The sequence below is a fragment of the Parasteatoda tepidariorum genome, chromosome 9 (genome assembly GCF_982258835.1).
Source record: "Parasteatoda tepidariorum strain Cologne lab strain chromosome 9, Ptep-v5.0, whole genome shotgun sequence".
Taxonomy (NCBI): domain Eukaryota; kingdom Metazoa; phylum Arthropoda; class Arachnida; order Araneae; family Theridiidae; genus Parasteatoda; species Parasteatoda tepidariorum.
In genome coordinates this window covers 37,399,515-37,420,820 of record NC_141763.1, presented here as the reverse complement: position 1 = coordinate 37,420,820, position 21,306 = coordinate 37,399,515, and the positions used below count along the sequence as shown (strand labels likewise).

At 31.6% G+C, this 21,306-nt stretch overlaps 1 protein-coding gene across 1 annotated transcript in view; it reads right to left on the bottom strand.

The window, feature by feature from the left end:
* Nucleotides 1-11,253, bottom strand: part of LOC107457497 (neprilysin-1) — a 51,316-nt gene extending 40,063 nt beyond the window's left edge. The window contains exons 1-4 of the mRNA XM_087151358.1: nt 10,367-11,253; nt 8,405-8,476; nt 5,266-5,384; nt 1,818-1,892 (exon numbers count right to left, since the gene is read on the bottom strand). Of these exons, the coding sequence (XP_087007484.1) occupies nt 1,818-1,892; nt 5,266-5,384; nt 8,405-8,476; nt 10,367-10,380 (280 nt within the window). The 5' untranslated portion in view covers nt 10,381-11,253. The remainder of the gene's footprint in view (nt 1-1,817; nt 1,893-5,265; nt 5,385-8,404; nt 8,477-10,366) is intronic.
* Between the last annotated feature and the right edge of the window lie 10,053 nt (nt 11,254-21,306).

The following is a 21,306-nucleotide window of genomic DNA, read 5'->3' as shown; positions in this document are numbered from 1 at the left end:
CTGAGATTATTTAATTAACCGTATGTAAATTTCATCTCGAACAATTCGTATCTACCAGTCATCGCTGGGATTTGAATTCGGTTCACATAATTGGAAGGCGAACGCTCTATCCCCTGAGCCTCCGCGTCTCGCTGTCAGCTATTTTATAACCGTCGTTGAACACAGCCGACCCAATATTGGGTTTATGACTACCAATGTTCATCTCCGGAGGCTTGTAATTTTGAACCCAATGCAGAAGACAAGGAAATCAAGTATTAGGAAACATTTTGCTTTCATGGAGGACTGTTTGAGGGAGCTAAACTGCATTTGCATTACATGGAGAGGAAAACCATGAAAACTTCCCACGGTTAGCCGGACGGCTGGGGAACTCTAACCCATGATCCGTCTACCACCGAGGATATTTTACGTCAGCACTGCGGTCGGTGCGGAATTCGTATCGACTAGCCATAGATGGGATTCGAACCCGGTGTTGCCATCAGTTATTGGCAAATATCATTTTACTACTCTTTCTTCTATCGTATGAAATTAAAATGAATAAAAACAATGAAAAAATATGAAACATAGAAAATAATGAAAATTTATTAAATGAATAATAGAAAAGTTAACAAATAGAGGAATCGCATACTTCATTGCTGATTCTAATATTGAAAACAATGTAGGAGCAACATACTTAAATAGCGACGGTGAAAAAAATCGAACAATTCAAACGGAACGACGAAGCAATTGCGTTCTAGGGAGAAAATGTCACGCTATTAAAAGTCTTAGAAGATATAGATCAAAAAAATACAAGATATGCAGCAACTCAAGAGAACCTAAAATTCTATCAATTTGGAACCAAACTATACCCATCAGAAAACATCTACAGTACTAGGTATCGAATAGTACTGGGTAAAAGCCTACGTAGCTGAAAAAGCGAATGAAGAAGTCGATTTGGACGCAAAATAAGCTACAACACTGAAAGTACCATTTGAAATTTTCAAATACTTCGAAGAATGAAATGTGAGATGTACTTCGACAGATAAAGACAAACCAGTCAGGAGAATCTTTCGCAAATCGACACTAGAAGACACTTTGGCGAGTTTTACGTCAACCAACTTTTAACCAGTCATAGATTGCTCAAGACTCACCGAAACGGACTGTTTACGACACAAGAAGCTTGTAACTATTGCAACGGAGTCTAAGACAGAAATCTTGTGATATTTGTTTTGGGGAGGACACTGTCTCTCGATTATCTTTCACCGTTGCGTGCGTATTTTTAATTAATTAGCCAAAAGAATTAAATGAACGGTAAATAACTACAGAGAATATTTTGCAAATATTTGACTACTTTTGCTTGCTTTTTAAAAAATATAGCATGACAAATGTACTTTAGAGTGGTGAATTAGATAAGCCTGCAAATTATTTAGAAATAGTGGTGGATTAAAATATACTAAATTGAATTTATTAAACCAAGAATCACAATTGATAAACTACCACTTTAAAATATATATTTGCCGTCCGGAGCAAGTTGGCATCTCTGTATTGTAGTGATTTCATAACAGGTGAAGCTATGGTTTTTTTTAAAAAAAAAAATAAAAAAAACAGGGTCTAGGTTACAGAGAACATCTCGCTATTGCAGATCGTGATAGCACCTTAAAGGGAAAAAAAATGGAAAAAGGGTTCAACACACAGAAAATCGTTGAGGAGTCACGTGATTATGTACTTCGCAAAGGAGTTCTCACAAGAATAATTGTAATCTTACAAAATTTCTAGAAAAAAGGCAAACACACTATTTACACAATTTTAAATAGAAATATTGTTTCACTATTTTAACTTACCAGTTTCTTTGCAAGCATCAGTTTCGCACACGTAGTCATCTTCAACATGTGTAAACTTGATTTTCGACAGAGTGTCTTGGAGATTAAAATTACAATGAATGCAACAAATAAAATAAATAACACTAAAACAGAATAAAGATTTTGCTTAAAAGGTATTTTACATCACACCCAGTTACATGTGTAATTTAGTACCCAGACCAAGAAGTAAGGAACTTTGCATTTTTTATCATTACTGCTTTATCTCTTTTCATTGTTGGATAGTAAAAGCGCAGAGGAAGGCTAAAATAAAAAACGGACCAGTCTGAATAACTTTTGATATTAATGGTCAGAGGGGGTAATCTCAAATATGCTAATTAATTTGTGCAGACGATATTTTAAGTAACTAAATCACACACAAAGATGTACTTTCTCTAAATAAATATACCTCTTTTTCGGTGGATTCGGATTTATGACTCCCAAAAGTTTGGAATGTAGCCTCAATTTGGAAAATATGGCCCCATTGGGTGCAAAATATGGTCTCCTGACCAATTTGGAATACTGGTCAGGAGAGCGCTTCAAAGCTTGGACCTCTTAATATTTTTTTTTCTTCCCTTTTTGCGTATTTTTCACTCGAGAACTTTTTTAGCGAAATGAAACATTTTTGCATACAATTATAAAATTCGTTTATCCAAAGATAAATATAATTTTCAGTAAATATTTATTACTTTATTTAATAATTGTTGAAAATATTTTGAACTGCAAGACATACAAATTTTTACATCATTTTAAGGAAGGCAATTTTAAATGGTAAAATACAAACTTTGAGCGAAATCGAACAAATAGTTCCTTGAGAAATCGAATTTTAGCGAAGACTTGTTTTTAAAGTTTTTTTTCTCAGGAACTATTACACCGATTTCGCTCAAATTTTGTATTTTGCCACGTAAAATTACATTCTATAAAATCGCGCAAGAAATTGCACATCTTACAATACAAAAATTTACAAAAATTTATAAATTAAAATAATAAATATTTACTAAAAGCTATTTTTCCCATTGAATTATCTTTGGATGAACAAATTTTATAAATGCGTGCAAAAATTTTTTTGATCCGCTTTAACAGTTCTCCAGCTATGGCGAAATACACAAAAAGTATAAAATTTTCAGGAAGATTTACGATCTTGGAAGATACCTCTTGATTACGATCTTTAACTTTGAGTTCAGACATAAAATCGTACATAATTAAATACGAGTAAAATATTAAGTTTGCTCTCATACAATTTTACAATCATAAACTGAAATATTTATTTTACCTTATATTTGTTTGTTGGTAATTGATAAGTAAATCTAGTAATCTAAAATTTCTAACACTATTATTACTATTTATTTTTGTACTTCTTAGAAATAAAACAAAAACTTATGAGTCGCGCAATATGATAATAATAAGAAACTTCAAATTTATTTTATAAAAAATAGACAGTTTCGCTTAAAATACATTATGATTAAGGCATTTTTTTCAAAATAAAATTTCAAGTTCAATGACAACCATTCCATGACCAAAAACATTAAGATAGATTTAAAGCGCAATTAAAATCAAAAACGAATTTCATTTGATGGTAAAAACCAACGCAACTTAAAACGAAATCCATTAGATTTTAAATGTCAAACGTTGCGTTCAATATTAAAGGGTTAAGAAAAAGAATGTTTAAATAATATCAACCTAGCAACATTTATAACCAATCAATATTCGAGTGGTTCAGTAAACTCACCTTGCATTCATTTTTAATGGGTAAAGCATATTATGCTTAAAGATGCACAATATATAATGATTTAGCCAAAACAGTAAAGAAAACGAAGCTATAAAAAATAACTGTCTGCATATTCCTCTAAAAATAATGTAACACGCAATCTTAATTATAGCTTTGATATTGATTTGAAAGATTTAGTGATACACAAGTTAAATACAGACTACTTACGTTTAAATACAGATTTTTTTTTGATAATTCTAACATCGTTTGAAAAAAACAGCACTTTACTTCATTTGGAACAATCGAAACTTATATCAGTAAGGGCAACAAAATAATAATATTAAGTTCAAACATATCCTTAGTTATGGACGGTTATGTAATAATTTTATTGATGTAGTCAGAAAAAATAAATAAAAAATTTGGGGGGAACATTCACAAAATATTTGTTTTTCTGTATGCCTGTGACATTTAATGCCAATAACATTTTTTAATAATAAATATATTGGCTTCGGAATAATTTCGCAGCTTCAGTATTCTTATTAAATGGAGAGTTTCTAGTTTTAATGCTTTGAGTGGAAGACACATACCCAAATGCATTTTCTGACTTATTTAGTGTTGTAAATATCTAAATTCCATAACAAATATTTAGAAAATTTGACTCTAAAACAATTCATTGAACTCCAATACAGCACAATTGATACAGATATGTAAAAATAAAATTAGAGATACGTAAAAATTAACATAGTGCTTGTAACATACGTAGCTAACAAAAAGTTTATAAAACTTGTAGAAATTCCGACTTCCCTGCATTCATTAGAAACTTTTGATATTTAGGAGCGTTTTTAAAACATTTAAGCTATTTATACACCGAAGAGCCATTACATAATGACCACCCTCCATCTATAGCAATGGGCTCGCCCAGGTTTTCATGGTTTCTCGTCCAGGAACAATGTTTTCATGCGGCCCATAATCCTCATAGAACAATCCCTGACGTCTGTAAGCTACTTGAGCATAGTTGCAGACCAGGTTCACCCATTCATGGCAACAGTTTTTCCTGCGGGGGATGGTGTTTACCAACAGGATAATGCACCATGTCATAAGGGTCGAATCGTCGAGGAACATTCCAGTGAATTTCAAGTCATGTCTTGGCCCCCAAATTCACCTGACCTTAATCCAATAGAGCATTTGTGGTCCTACTTGGAAAACCAAATTCGTTCTGCCATGCTATCCCCTCGCAATGTGTGGGAATTGCAGGACCAGTTGGTGAGCGCTTGGTACCAGATACCTCAAACTACCTATCAGCATCTTGTAGAATCAATGCCACGGCGGATGCTAGCAGTTTTGAAGGTTAAAGGTGGTTCTACATGTTATTAGCAGGGTGGTCATAATGTAATGGCTCTTCGGTGTTTAGAAATCCAACTTCGTGCGATGAACCGTCGAATACAAATTTTTATGTCCAAGAAAGGTACAGATAGAGTTAAAACAGAGGTAACAGATCGTGCAGCCTTTTTTAAAAATCGATTCGATATTTTCACAAAGGGTACCAGCAATTTTACTACGGAGCTAGTATAGAATGTTTTATTCCGCATATACTCTCATTATTCTTTTAAAGCCCACTCTAAATTTTAGTCCATTAGACGTTTTGTCAAAACCTTCCATGGGATCCTGTAACTATTTTTTGACTTAAGTAAAAGAAAATCTTTTAAATTATAATATATCACTTACTTTTCCATCGACTGCTTATAATCCATAACGTAACAATGAAAACTACGAGTATGACACACAGCAGGCATATCAAAAATAAAAAGCATTTTTCCTGTAAGGTTTTTGGAGCGCGACACAGGCTAAAAAAGAAATAATAAATCGTATAGTAACAAAACAATAAATAAATTTTAAAGAATCTATAAGAGCTTCTATTTTTTTTCCAGGGGTGCAACCATCTTTAACGTTTGGAAGTAAATGTTAAATCTGGCCATTATTTCATTTAACGAGGATTTTGGTTTCTGTTTCAATAATAGATTTGCTTCGAAAAACATTTTCTCAAGAAATCAAATAATGTAATTCAATTTTGAAACAAATAGGAAGTTACCCGCTCCCCTTTTATTGTTAAAAATGCATTTTATTAAAGTTTGAAATGTTAAATCAAAATAAAGGTCGAGAAGATGATGGGGATTTCTATATTATAAATGAATATTCAAATCTACTACTAATATAAATAAATAAACTTTAAATAAGGACCACATTTTAAATGATGAATTTAATAAAAAATAATAATAATGAATTGTTAATAAGGGATTTGATTATTTGTCACAATTCAGTTTATGAAACGGTAAAAGGGCATCTTACATAACATTTCAAAAATGTTGCTAATTATGATAACACAAAGTATTGCCATAGTTAGCAGCAATGACAACACATTTTGACAAAACACACAAATCTTCAGATGTATATGGTAATCAGATGTTAAAAACAATCGAATTATTCTCTGTTACTGATATTACACACCCACATCGCGTAGCAGGAATGCAAGGCATACCACAAACGGCTGATGGGCGTAGTAGACGACTGCTCATATCCTCTTCTACACGCTTTATCACCGCCAGAATTCAACACGCCATTTCTTGTTAAACTGCAGTTACGGAAATATGGCTATCTCTATTGATGCTGAAGCTAAGTGTGAATTTCGAAGTGTTACTCGTTTCTTGCAGGCAGAAGGGATGAGTGTAGCAGAAATTCATCGAAGAATGAGTCGAATGTATGATGACAGCTTTAATAGTGATGGTGTTGTTCATGATTGGTGTCGAAAGTTAAAAGATGTCCGAACTGATGTGGATGATAAAAGGGATCAAGGACGCAAGTCTGTTGTTACAGCTGACCAAGTGGTTAAAGAAATTCGCAGGTTCATCATAAATGAATCTTCGATTAAATTTCCTGACGTTTCAAGATCTATGTACACTATCAAAACAATAGCCACACACAAATTCTCCAAACAAACCTTCAACCACCGTAAGGTTATGGCAATTGTTTTTGGGGACAAAGATGGTGTGTTTATTATAAAATTTATGTAGGCAAGGACAACAATTACTGTAGATTGTTATTGGGAAACTTTAAAACGATTACAGAGATATTATTCGAAAAGAAAGGAAAGGCATGCTGACTTAAAGAATACTTTTTACACATGACAATACCAGTTCACACAATGTTCGTGTAACCCAACAGCTCACTGAGCAAGTTCAGTGACATATTTTGAACACCTATTATATAGTCTTATCCAAGCACCGACGGACTTGCATCTTTTTTCTGAACTGAAGAGGTGGCTAGGGAGCGCGCTTCCAAATTGATGAGGAGCTCAATTCAAATCATTGGCGGTAACATATTGCGGGTAGACTATATTTAAGGGTGCCCCTTGATTATCGCCACGTTGTGATCGCCAAGCTGGGCGATGTTAAACCTATCAGAATCGTGATTCTGATAGGTTTAACATCGCCATCATTTATTTTATATCTATCAATTAAAAATTCGAATTCAGATATGACACCCCGAGAGGAGTTGAGGGTTTTATGGAGTATGACTTACTTCAAAAGGGCATATGGTATTACATTTGGACAAAATATCGGTTTCTTTTGTTGAGACCTCTATTATGAAGTCGCGTGATCGTAACTTTTTACACGCACACGAGAGAGCGAAAAGCCTTGTGCATTAAGAAGGGAGGCACTTTGGTAAATGATGAATCAGGTTCAGTAGGATTATTCAGCTTTATCGGAAAATATTGACCATAACCATTCGGCGTAAGAGGTGTTCCGCTGTTTTTGCTTTAGTATAGAAGTTTTAAATTACTTCCACTACCAATGGCACCACTCACAAGGTAGTCCAATTAAGGAGATGAAAGCAGCACATTGATCATGATATCAATCTGTTACTTAAGCACCTATGTTGACCAATAGCTAAACGCCCGCTCCAGAAACAGCCTCCACTCTTAACGAGTAAGTGACTGTTGGCTAGGCTTGACCCTATAGCCAACAGATGACATATGTAACTAACCGATTAGTGCAAACAGGCAAACGTGCACCTCCCGTTTACTTGAAGCAAGATCAAAAGCAGTGTGTAGGGGTACCAGGATGCACCTCAACTACCAAGATTCCTTTTACAGGGACACAAGTCTCCACGCACGGTGAACACGTGAGCGCTCTCTTCTCATCAGGGTCTCATACAACAGGATGATAATCAAATACAGATAAAAAGCTCTCACCAGTAAATTTTTCAACCACGTTAAGGGCGAAGAGAAAGGGAAAAGCAAGTGGAAACGGAGAGGAAAACGAAGGGAGGACTGATCACCCAGGGTCGTGACTCCCAATGTTTACCTAAAGAAGGTTAACCCCCTGTGAACATATGAGGGGTGTTCTTTAAATAGAATAAAAAATGCATTATTTTGCATATATTCTTGAAATGAAAATGCGATGCGGGGTTAGATTCCAATTTAATCTTCAATAGCTAGTCAGCCAATCGTATTGCATGCTCAGGTCATTTCTATTAAGGGTTAGAAAATTTTCATCTTACCTACGTAGAACTCTTTCCACGCTATTAAAATACTGAGTTAAAAAGGTATTTTTCAGCATAACCTAATAAGTTATACACGTAAATGTTTTTATAGATTTTATGGGTAAAATATTTTTTAGGCATAAATAGAATAAAATAAAATCTCAAAATTCAAATGTTAAAACAAACTTAAATCCTACAAAATAAATGACACCAGTAAGATGCATTCTGTTTGATTATTTTTCTGAAACCACTCAGGGAACTTTTCATAGATTAGTTAATTACTAACACGGCAAGTTAAATTACTAACAGAAATAACTATACTTACGCATTTTGAAGGTTCCTTGGTGCTATTTTTATGAGTGATGTTGTACTTCTTACAAGAGGTGAATTTGCTATTCTAAAAGTGATATTTAGTTGTAATATTAATCATTTAATTACTATATACTGATTTTAAAGTATGCGTCCAAATAATAGAATATATTTAAAGATAATCACCTCAGTTTCCTATAGGTGTAAAAGTCGCAGTTTTTCCAATAATATTTTGAGAAGTAATAATAAATAAATATAAGGAAATCACTTTGGTTTCTAATTGAAGAGTTTTTATTCGAAAAAGCCAAAAAATTCTGGGCTTTTCTATTAAACTATTAGAAGAAAATTTTGTGAGATTCCAATAAGTAGGACTGTCAATTACTAAGCTTTTTAGAGCAAAAAAATGATAGAAAAGTAGACAGTTAAAAAAATGTAGTTTTCATAATTTTTGGTACTTTTTCCAACATTTTAAAAGCTTCTCACCTCAAGACAGTTGGAAAAAACGTTTGTATCATTCACAACAGTGGAGTGGAAATTAAGTCAAACTTAACAAAGAATAATAAATTTAAGCTTAAACTTAGCTGCCGCAAAAAGAAATTTTCCCCAAAAGCCTAGAAAGTTGGCAGCCCTGCAAAAAGGACTATTTTATAATTGCATTTACATATTTATTACTGTGGTACACAACTAGATAAACAATTAAACAAAATTAGAACTTATTATGGTATTGCTTTCATGATTTGAAAATATAAAATATTGCACTATTAAACGAACGCTTGGTGCATAAGGTAATTGATAAAATTTTAAAAAAATAATAAGAATAATTAGAACAAAAAATAATATCCTTGTGAGTTGACGATGTTTTTTTTAGAATCGTCGCCGAAAATGATTGTAAGGATTCGTAAAACTCAAATCGGAGTTTCTCTACGGCAGTGTTCGACAAACGTTTTGAGGAATTGCATATTTGCAAAGCCAAGCCTGGAAGTAACACGACGATCAAAAAAGTATTTCTTATTATAATATATTCATAACCTTATAACAATTCTTAATGTTAGTCGTTGTATGGGTTTAGGGGAAAATTCTTAGTAACTTTTTGAATAACACCATATCTAAAAGTATATATTTATTTTATTCAAGTAAAAGCTATATAATTGTTTAGGTTAGAACCTTCTTTTAAGTAACGCCAGATTTAATGTAATTCAAACGTATAACAGGAAAAAGTTTATCGAAAAAGCTTTAACTTCTACTGCTGACAATACTTAAGAGCTTTTTTTAAGTATACAGCATATTAGTTGTTAAAAACGAAGCTAATTAAAATTACAACGTGTTTTTCATGTTTCTTTCTACGAAATCCTTGAGTTTGGTATACCTGATATTTTTTCAAGGGATTTTTTACTAAATTTATTGAATTTCCACATGATTCTGTACAACTTTAAAATGAAGTAAATCAATTAAGAAAGCGTAGATTAGGAATTGGATAAAATATTAAAATGGAAGTTCGTTTTCTTATTATCAGTAACACATTGAAAAAAAAAGGAAATATTTTAATAACTGTAATCTACATAAAATAAAATCTTGCGTTATAAATTTATACAAATTATTTTCAATACCTACCTATTTAGAGATATTCTCAAACAAAAATTTCAGGACATTCTCGACGCTAACAAATTCGATTAGCTTATAATTTATTTCCAATAATTTGCAACTAATAATACGATTTATTTTATACCTAGTATTTTTATAAAATACTGAGCAGTTTAAGTATAACCATTTTTAAGCGAAACGAAATCATCACAGATAAAAAAAAAAGCCAATGATTTTAGTCATTGATGTATCCATCATGGAAGGATACGTCAACGACTTCAACCATCATTGACATTTTTTTTATATATAACAGATTTAATAAAAATAAACACATCAAAAGACGAATGAGCAATTAACTTAGTACAAAATCTAGACACAAATTGTATTCATTACATACCTATTGATAGACATTTTCAAACATAAATTTAAAAACCATCTCAACCATTAACAAACTCGATGGTTTATAATTTATTCCCATATAGCTTGCCTGCAGTACGCACAATTTATTTTGATTTTGGTATTTTCATTAAATTTCGTGCAACTTAACACTTTTCGTAAAGCGAAACAAATCCATAGCGTTGTCGATAAAAAAAAGAAGAAGCTTGAAGAATACCTAACTAATCAATGACTAAACTGATCAACAGCGTCTGGGGAAAAAAATGCGTGTAATGAGCAGGTGTATGAGAAAAGGGTATTCACCACAGCTCGAAGCCCAAATTAATATTTTATGATTTCTGAAAGCATTTATTGATTTAGCACCGTTATGAAAGCTGCTTTGTGTATACTCTAAAAAAAAATATTCATTCAGGTGATGTCCCGATTCAACCAAAATATACATTCAATGACTTCAATCAATATTAACTTACACAGAGACAGTGTGATAGAAGTTATAAAAAGAATATTTGTTTCCATTGATTTGATACTGAATTCAGAGCAGTAATGTATTTCCGGTGTTTTCAAATTGATCTCAGAAAATTTAGTAATTTAGCAGCTGTCGGCGCAAGAGCCATTCATGGCTATGCCACAATTACAATTGTCTTTACAAAAAACGATTTTATTTGTAAATTGTATTATTGATAAAGTTAAATTGATGTATGAAAACCTATATTCTTGAGGTGTTGAATTTTGTATTAATATTGAATTATTCTTTGATAAGAAATTCAGAGCAGTAATGTATTTCCGGTGTTTTCAAATTGACCTCAGAAAATTTAGTAATTTAGCAGCTATTGGCGCAAGAGCCATTCATGGCTATGCCACAATTATAGTTGTCTTCACAAAGAACAATTTTATTTGTAAATTGTATTATTGATAAAGTTAAATTGATGTATAAAAACCAATGTCCTTGAGGTGTTGAATTTTGTATTAATATTGAATTATTCTTTGATAATAATTCAGAGCAGTAATGTATTTCCGGTGTTTTCAAATTGATCTGAAAATATTTAGTGATTTAGCAACTATTGAACGCAAGAGCCATTCATGTCTGGGTCATAATCACGATTGCGTTTATAAAAACGATTTTATTTGTAACTTAAAGCTAAATTGATGTGTGAAATTCAATGTCCTTGATGTGTTGAATTTTGTATTGATATTGAATTATTCTTTGGTAAGAAATTCAGAGCAGTAATGTATTTCCGGTGTTTTCAAATTGATCTCAGAAAATTTAGTAATTTAGCAACTGTCGACGTAAGAGCCATACAGGGCTGTGCCAAAATTACAATTGCGTTTATAAAAAACGATTTTATTTGTAATTTAAAGCTAAATTGATGTTTGTAAACTAATGTCCTCGAGGTGTTGAATTTTGTTTTTGGTGCAAGACTTATTCATGGCAATACCGCACTTACAACACGGTTTATAAACACGATTCTGTTTTTAACATAAAGCTAAATTGATGTGTGAAAAACAATGTCTTTGAAGTTTATACCTGTGAAATTTCGTGTACATATTTGATACGAAATTCAGATCAATAGTGTATTTCCGTTTTTTTTCTTCAAATAGTAGTAAAGTTAAATCATGCAAGAAATATTCGCGGATATACAACGCCTACCATTTGGTATAAAAGAAAAAAGGATAATTTTTATAGACCAAATGGTAGGCGCTGTATAGCTGCGAATATCTCTTGCATGACTTAACTTTACTACTATTTGAAGAAAAAAAAACAGAATTACATTATAGGTCTGAATTTCGCATCAAAAATGAATACGAAATTTCACTGGTATAAACTTCAAAGACATTGTTTTTCACATCGTTTGTTCGACATGATATTTTTGCCGACGATTTGTCGACATTGTTTTGTTGTTGTTTGACAGCGTGTTGAAGTTTTTTCTCGATTGTATTCATGTCACAAAATGTACAAATAATTCTAATGTCGTAGACAATGAGTTTTCCGTCTACAAGAAATGGTAAGGAAGACAACTGAGTTGTTATTTTAACCACAACAATTATTGGCTCAATATTCATATTAATTAATGGAAGAATAAATTTAAAATCGGATTATTCGCGCGACAACTCATTTATAGGAACGGCGCATTTTTGCAACAGTTCATTTGTCCGGCAGTGTGAACATCATGTATGGGAAAAGATTTTTTTTCATACATGTTAGCACTAGAAGGACTGAAATACCTATGCCCAAAAGTAGTCAAAATGACTACATTGAGAAAGAATAACTAATGTATAAAGAAATTTGTTATTATTTTCAGTTATATAACAAGTTATTAGTAAATATCAGCAATAAAGATAATCATAAAAGTCACAAAATTCTAAGAAATTGTGTCATTATGTAGATCATTGTTTTTCTAATCGAAATTAAAAACCAGTCAAAATGACTTGGCAATCATTGTTAAGTGGTTTTTCTACAATAATGGTAAATTTTCGAAATGTTTTTACTCCATTGTTTTCCTGTAAAAGAAGTCTTATGCGAAGGATAATATCTATTTATTTCTTTATTACAGAATCAGGGAGTTTTTATTCGTTGTAATTTTTAGTAAGTTATTTTTTTATTGATTTTATGAAGTTTTTTGATGATAATTATAGGATCTATTTACATTTATAAATTTATGATTATAGTCATATTAGCGCTTTCAAATACATTTTGCTTATTCTCGAGTAAATAAATACACTGTCATACAAATGAGTTGTAGAGCAAATGTAGTTATCGATCTACCGCGTCAGGATGAGCAATGTATAGAAATCATACATAAAATCTCTTTAACTTAACAAAACACATTAAAAATTTAAAGGTAAAATTGCTATATCTCAGATAAAAGACTTTAAAGGGGATCATCATAAAATCAATTTTACGAGAAAACATTAATAAAGAAAGGAAAAATAAATTTATTTACATGAATCACAACATGATGCATATATTTATATCTCGAACTTTTTTATTTCAAGCAACAAGAATGGGATCATGATGTCATATCAAAATCATTAATTGAATCGTTTGGAAAATTTGCATTGCATTCAATTTAAAGTGTAAGGAGAGGGCTCCAAAGATCGGAATATTGCTCGTTTCCCCAACTCGCAAGACTCTAAAGAAATAATCCATTTTCAAAAGTGACAACTCGTTCCTCTTAGTTTGAGTCTTTTTTTTTCCCTTCATCCTTTTCATAGCCGTTATAAACGAAGTATAACGATTCATAAGTGACAATTACAGTTACGATACTGACTATTTATGAATAAATATACATAAAATGTGCGTGATTGAGATAATCACATCAAACATTATAACTGAAAATTAAAAAGCATTAATAAATTCATAAACTTCAGTTCATAAAGCTATAAAACAGCAGACCATAGGTCAGTAAGGCCCCAAACATCGTCAGCAGATGCTCCCTTTTAAAAAAGAAAATTTCAGCTCCAGACATATCTGCTAATTCTTTTTTCATTATGGTCTTTAAATACCTTAATATATATCTGTCATGCAATCTATTTCGCACGGCTTTCTCATACATTACATAAAAACGCTGTTTTACTTTTTCATACGTCGAATGTACTTCAGCTGCCGTAAAAAATAACAGAGTAAACGAAATAATGCCGATGGCAAAATTTAAACACAATTTAATTTTTATGTTGATAAAGAATTCGTTGAATTTTAACAGAGTCCAAGCTACACTTGAGCACAAATTCAAAAACAAAATAATGCACATTAAACAAGAAGGCACTGACAGTACTTTGTTGACTACTTCAATGAAATAAACAATTTCAGAGAATAAAATCAAGAAATTCATGCAAGGCATTTTATCATACACCTGAACTAATCTTTTTTCATACGTCAGGAGCAGATCGGAGCAATAATTGTACAAAGTGCACAATGCCAAGTTGACTACAACTGGAAACCCGTAGGTAAAATTAATTTCTGCAATATATTGAAAAAATGCAATTGATACGTAAATTAGCTTTGTTTTAAATTGTACTCCAAATGTCCAGTAATATAACTCACTTAATGGAGTTACAATTAATGCAATTATATCCAAAATTAGTTGGATGGCAGCAAATAAGCTGATTAAGAAGAGAATTTTAGTATGGTTAAATCTTGCTTTGTTGTACTCAAAACTGTTTAAGTTAAACCTGTGGATTTTGATTAATAAGTTATGAATGCGCAATGCTCCCTTTCTCATGAGAAACCACAATACAACAACTAAGAATCTCATTCCCAAAGCAAAAAGAGAATATCTTAATACCGAAGGATCATTAAACGTTACATACCCCAATGTGAACAGGTTATAACTGAAACAAGCAGTTATGAAAACAATAAAACCATATGATTTAAGTCTGCGGCAAGAAGTGGAATTTTCAATTTCGACATCGATTCCAAATATTTTTAAAAATCTCCACACAGTTTGCTTCTGGTTTTTAGTCATTTTTTAATTAAATACACAGACTGGATTTCAGATATTTGCTAAAAACGTTGTGCCATGCTAACAAAAACTTAAGTTTTCTGACATATTTGTGCAGACAAGTGGCTAAAAAGGAAGTGAAAAGTAATTTTGAAATGTATGTTATTGTCAGATTGCTTAATTTACAATATACTTAACATACCAATGAGTATTACAACTGATTGTTTTTTAAACATTTAAGCCAAAAATTCCCTATTAAGTAAAAATGGAAAATCACGATTCGAATAATTTCGAATGCGTAATTAAGATATAATAAATATGCGAACAGATATAATAAAACCCAAAGAAAACGGTTTAATAAAAATACATAATTAAAAAAATGTTTTTAGCTTCATAAAATATTTATGCTACAACCTCCTATTTCTAATACAGCCAGTTAATATCTCTGAGGTTTCTTTTATTTGTATCTTTTGCCATGGATACAAAAAAGCAAAATGCGTCTAAGTTAATATTTTTAAAAAAATTTTGAAAATAAATTAAAATTTGTTCTTTTCATTTTGACAATTGTTTTCAGCTATTATCTAAATGAAATAGTATTCATTTTATCGCGTGATTAAATTTTTCTCTATTCGTAATCAATTTTCCTATTTAAACTTCAAATTCAATACTTATAAAAAGATTTAAAAATGCATGCAAAATAAATTAATATTTTTTATTAATTTATTATGAACGCTTTTTTTGGATTAAAAAAGGCTTCAAAAGTAATAAAAAAGAACACTTCAGTAATCAGTAATTTGTCCAGTTACAATCTGATGACTCTAATACTGTTTAAAAAATAAATCAAGAAATATGAAGGCTTAAAAAAGAAAATTTAAAGTAAGAAAGTCAGCAAAGAGTCATTCCACGTCAGATCAATCACTTTCGGACCGACCCTCCTCCGATTTTAATGAAATTCGGTGGAATAAACATTCATTATAAAGTAAGCAATTCTACCAATTTTTGGATTTTTAATTTCAAAATTGTCCAAATTATGGACATTCGAAAAAATAAAATTTTCATAAAAAACGACTAACTTGCATACATATAAATGGCAGTAATTTTTTTTCTAATTGCATCAGAAAAAAATTTCAAAAACCATTGCAAAGCTAAAATATAGTGCTTTCATTTGATACCTTATATCAGTGTTCCCCAACCCCCGGTCCGTGGATCAAATGGTACCGGGCCGCCCATTTTATTGAAACTGAATTTAAATTCCTAGGTTTATACCCCAAATTAAAAATATCTGTGTTCCATTAAAACTTTATTTATTTATAAAAAAAAGAAGACCCCGAAGGTAGTGACATTAATTTTTCAATGTTTGTAATGTATCACTGTCTCCGATTACCCCCAGATGGAACCGTCTCATTGCAAAGAAACAAGCTCAGGGTTCTCATTGATTTAACGTTCTAGTAAGTTAAAATGTTCAATTACAATATATTGTTTTTTGGAGTAACTGTATTTTATTTTGAAGGCATGCTTAAATACAATTAAATTAAAATTAATAAATCAAAATAATATAAAATATAAACAATCAACGCCCCTCCCCCCCTGTGGGCAGCCGCGGTGAAATTATCAAACGTTGACAGGTCTGAGATGATAAAAAGGTTGGGGAACACTGCCTTATATGACCTTCTCAGGGTAGGTCAAACATTGAAAGTGATCTGATTTGACCTGAAATATCTCAAAACATGTGGTCTCAAAAAGTTACGAAAAAAAATATTTTTTTACTGCAACATTCTTCTACGCATTTACAAATTTATAGCCTGGAGTCTCAACAGGAAGGGTATAAAGAATTAACACAAGTGAAATACTGTATAATTAAAAATGTTATGCTGTGCGATGCACACAACAAATATTTCTTTCTTTTCTTGACAGAAATAATTTGAGTTTAATATTTAATAATATAATACACACATTTTGTAGCAAATCAAAAGATCTGAAACACAATTTGGGACAACTAAAGACTAATTTAACATGATCACCACAATTTCTAATCAATATACATATAATAAATCTTTTGAATAAACAATTATAAAAACATCCTTTTTTTCAACTTTCTCATTTTTATGAATTTCTCATAGCATTTTCAGAATTTTTAAAATTAAAATAAAGTTCTGAGTTTTTCTTTTTTTTTTCTCAAAATATAAGATATTGTAGTCCTAAGTTATTGTAAGTCATTAACATTTACTAGCTTTGTAACAAATTTATAGATCTTTTAAAAATAACAATGAAGTTTCTTTATTAAATAAAAGCAAGTATTTTTAAGCATTTCTGAATGGGGAAAAAAATAAAAGACCAATGCATTTAATGAAATAAAATTATATTTTGTAGATTATATTTTGTAAATTTGAATTCTTATTATGTTTTGATTATAAAAAATTATCATTTGCGTGCTAAAGAATAGTTAAGTGTTTGAATTTAAAATGCAAGCATCCTGACACTTTTGTTCTGTGTGCTTCTTTTTCTTTGTTTTTGCACGTTTATTTTTTATTCATTTATTTTTCATAACCAATTAGAATTTTCAAAAAACTCTTTAGATTTATGACATTTAGATTAGAATTTTGCAAACTTAAGGCTAATTTTGCTGTTTAATATAATTTTACCACTTTCTGTAATGAAAAGTTTCATTTCACAAAATGGATTTTTAAAGTCAAATTTTGTGCGTTAATCATCTGGTTAAAAATGACCACACCTATGTCAAAAAGAATTTGAGAAAAGTACCACCTTGTATGATTAAAAAATACCCAAATTTATCTATGCAACAAAAAATATATTCTTCTTGCCGAATATCTCTCTCGAAATTGCCAGATTTCTCAGTTATAAATGTTCAGTGAAATAAATGAAACAGAGAAAAACCCTAGGTTGTTCAGTGAAAGTGATTCAGAAGAGGATGCTCAGAAGGAAATATGGAATGATAAAGAGGCAGAATTGGGAAATTTGAGCAATACATTACGCGTTTTAAGTGAATCTCCTGTAAAACCGAAAAGATAAGGTTTTGGGCAATTTAGTGAGAGAAAAAAAATTAAGAAAATTGGAAAAGTTGTAAGAGACAATTACATTAATCGAAAACGCATGAATTCTGCAACAATGTCTGATTAATCGATTATGATTTCACGGCTGAAAGAAAATTTTCAAGAAACAGACTCAAACTCCAATTGCTAACAATATTGTCTAAAACCTGGAGTATTCGTAAAATTCAGGAAGAATTTAATGTCACATTTCATATAGCACAAAATTCTAAACTGCTAGCCAGGGTGTTTTAAGAAGTCCAAATCCTAGACCTGGAAAAACTCTTACTGACAGCACAATCAATAATATCATTGCATATTACAACAGTGATGAAGTGAGTCGTTTGTCTGGAAAAAAAGATTTTGTCACAATGATTGAATCAGGATTAAAAATACCGAAACAAAAGCGTCTGGTTTTAGGAAATCTTAAAGAAATTTTTCAAGGGTGTAAAGATAAAAGTTCCAAAGTTGGAGTTGGATTCTCCAAGTTCTGTGATTTGAGTCCGAAAAATTGTGTGCTTGCTGATGCGAGTGGAGCCCATTGTGTCTGTGTCTGATTTATTCATGAAAAAATAAAACTTATGCTAGCTAGCAGCAAATTACAGCATTTAACTCCCTATGAAGAATTATCATTTAAAACATACAAAGAGTGTTTCGCAAGAATGGTCTGCAATCCTCCTCTTTCAGAATGCTTTTTTTTTCAATTGTGATTATTGCCCTGGAATTACACACATACTAGAGCTTGATGATAATGACTGCATAGTGATATGTGATTTTACTGAAAATTATTCTTTTTTATTGCAGGATGCAGTCCAAAGATACCATTGGAAAAATTCCCAGTGTACTATTCACGCTTTTGTCATTCACGATATGAATTTAGAAACACTTAAATTGGATCATGTTTCCTTTGTTGCTATTTCTGAATTTCTCAAGCGTGATACTGTCACTGTTCACCTTTTTCAGACCCAATTGTTGCAGTTTATAACTTCACATTTTAACAACAACATAAAACATATTTTGTACTTGCAGCTTCACAGTACAAAACAAGATACAAAAATCGAAAGAACTTCATAAATTTGTGCAATCATGATATAGACTTTGGTCTCACAGCCGAGTGGCATTTCTTTCCTACGGCCCATGGAAAAAGTCCATGTGATGGTGTTGCGGGTACCATCAAAGGACACGCTGCACGTTCCAGCCTTCAATGTTATTATAATTATCAAATCATGACACCGCGGGAGTTATATGATTGGGCTGTAAAAAATATCCCTTTTTGCCCTTTTACATATTTTTATACATTGGTTTAAGAATTTTAGGTTTTTTACTCACTTTTCCATAGATTGTTTTACGTTTTTTACTCATTTTTTAAATTTCTTAGGTGAAAAAACGTTGTACAGCATACATCTTTTATTAATTCTTTATACCCTGCCTGTTGAGACTCCAGGCTTAATTTGATCCGACATGTCCTAGAGATTTTGAGCCATCTGTAAATACATGGGACGTATTGAGAAAACTGATGACGATGAGAAATGAAAAGTTGCTGAAATATAATAGGAGACACGACTTACCAATTTGACTGAGAAACGTTTTAGGATGCGGATTAAAATGAAAATATAATGCGATTTCTCCAAAAAGCATAAAAAGATAATTGCACAAAACAGCCTCTTATTTGTCAAATAGAACATATAAAGTATAATTACTATAATTATAAAGTTATAAAAAATGAATAAAAGCTTAGAATTAAACACAACAGTATTAATCTCTAAATCATTAATCTCTTATGAAACGGTTCTTTTATTGACTGATTGATTAAATCTAGAGCTTAATGAAGATAAAAAAGAGGATATGCTGCGCCAAACAGTACGGTAATGCAGCTTAAAATGTAAAATGCATACTACAATTTTATTTTTATAACATACATAAAGGTAATAAAACCGTCAATAGTGACACGAATATATTTAAAAGTCAATGAATTCCAATAAAAGGCGTAGTTATATAAAATACATGAAATAGGTAAAACTGAACATGGATAATAAATAAGAGTGAATAAAATGAGATAAAACCAGCTATATACAATATAAAATACCAATAGCTCGCAGAAATGCGAAAATGTTAGGATGATGGATTTCAAATAACAAATCCATCATACATAAAATAGTGCTATTAAAAAAGGTAATACGATGTTGGTTGAAACAGGGACAAATGGTTAAAATGTGATGAAGCGTTAGTAAAACGTTAATTAGTGTCGCATTTGGGAGGAGGTTCTCCAAACAACAGATGAAGATGGGTGAGTCGAGTGAGGCCGATTCTGAGACGCGTAAGCTTTACATCTGCTTTACGTCGACGCAATACAGGTAAAGGATCGAGATTAGATTTTATATTATATAGTTTATTGATTGGTTGGTTATTGCAATTACATAAATTTTCAGGCTTGTGTGCTCAAAATAGGCTTATAAACCTTCGTCAAGTAGAAGAGGACAGATAGCCTAATATAGTTTATTTTGAGTTTGAAGATCCCAATGTTGTTGCCAAAGGGATGAGATAATCTGCCGAATATGTAATTTAATATCTGAGAACGGTACAGAAATTGTTAAGGCTGTAGTGGCAGATAGTGCTGCAGAATCAGCTAACTCATTTCTTGGTATACCGACGTGATTCGGTATGTCAAATCATAAAATGTCAAATCCTTTCTTGTGAAGGGTGATTAACAAATGATGAATGAAGCATAAAATTGGACGACTATTGCTTCGAAAATTTTCTAACTGCTTCAAAACGCTCATACTATCAGAGTATATAAATACTTTCGTTCAGAGCGAGATGAAATCAACCGCAATGCCAAAAGGATGGCCACAGCTTCTGCAGTGAAGACGGAACAAATATCTGGGCTCTTGTAACTATACGTGTCATCAGCGATGATGACACCACAACCTACATATCCAGCAGACTTTGATCCGTCAGTAAATATAGGCATATCCTCAGAATATTGGTGACTATGAGAAGTAAATAGTTGTTGATAAATGATGGGTGCAAAATTTGATTTACTGTAAATCACGAAAGGGGAATAAAACTTATATTGTGCGATGATCCATGGTGGTATGAGAAGGTGATCTACAGATTGAGTTGGTACCTCACAAATGTCAAATGTTCGTATGAGTGAGCGCACGCGAGCATGAAATGGACGGACGTGTGAAGGTCTAGCGTCATACAATTGTTTCAAGTTTGATGGAAGGACATCTTGCTTTAAAGGATGAGATTTGCAGGACTTCACACGATAGTAATAGGTCAAAGACAACTGCATGCTACGTAAATCGAGTGATGATTGGTGACAAATGACATATAAACTCTCTACTGGTGAAGCGCGGAATGGGCCACAACTTATACGTAAAGCCGCATGATGCACTGTATCCAAACGCCTTAAGTTGGAGTGCCATAAACTGCACAAGCGTAATCTATAC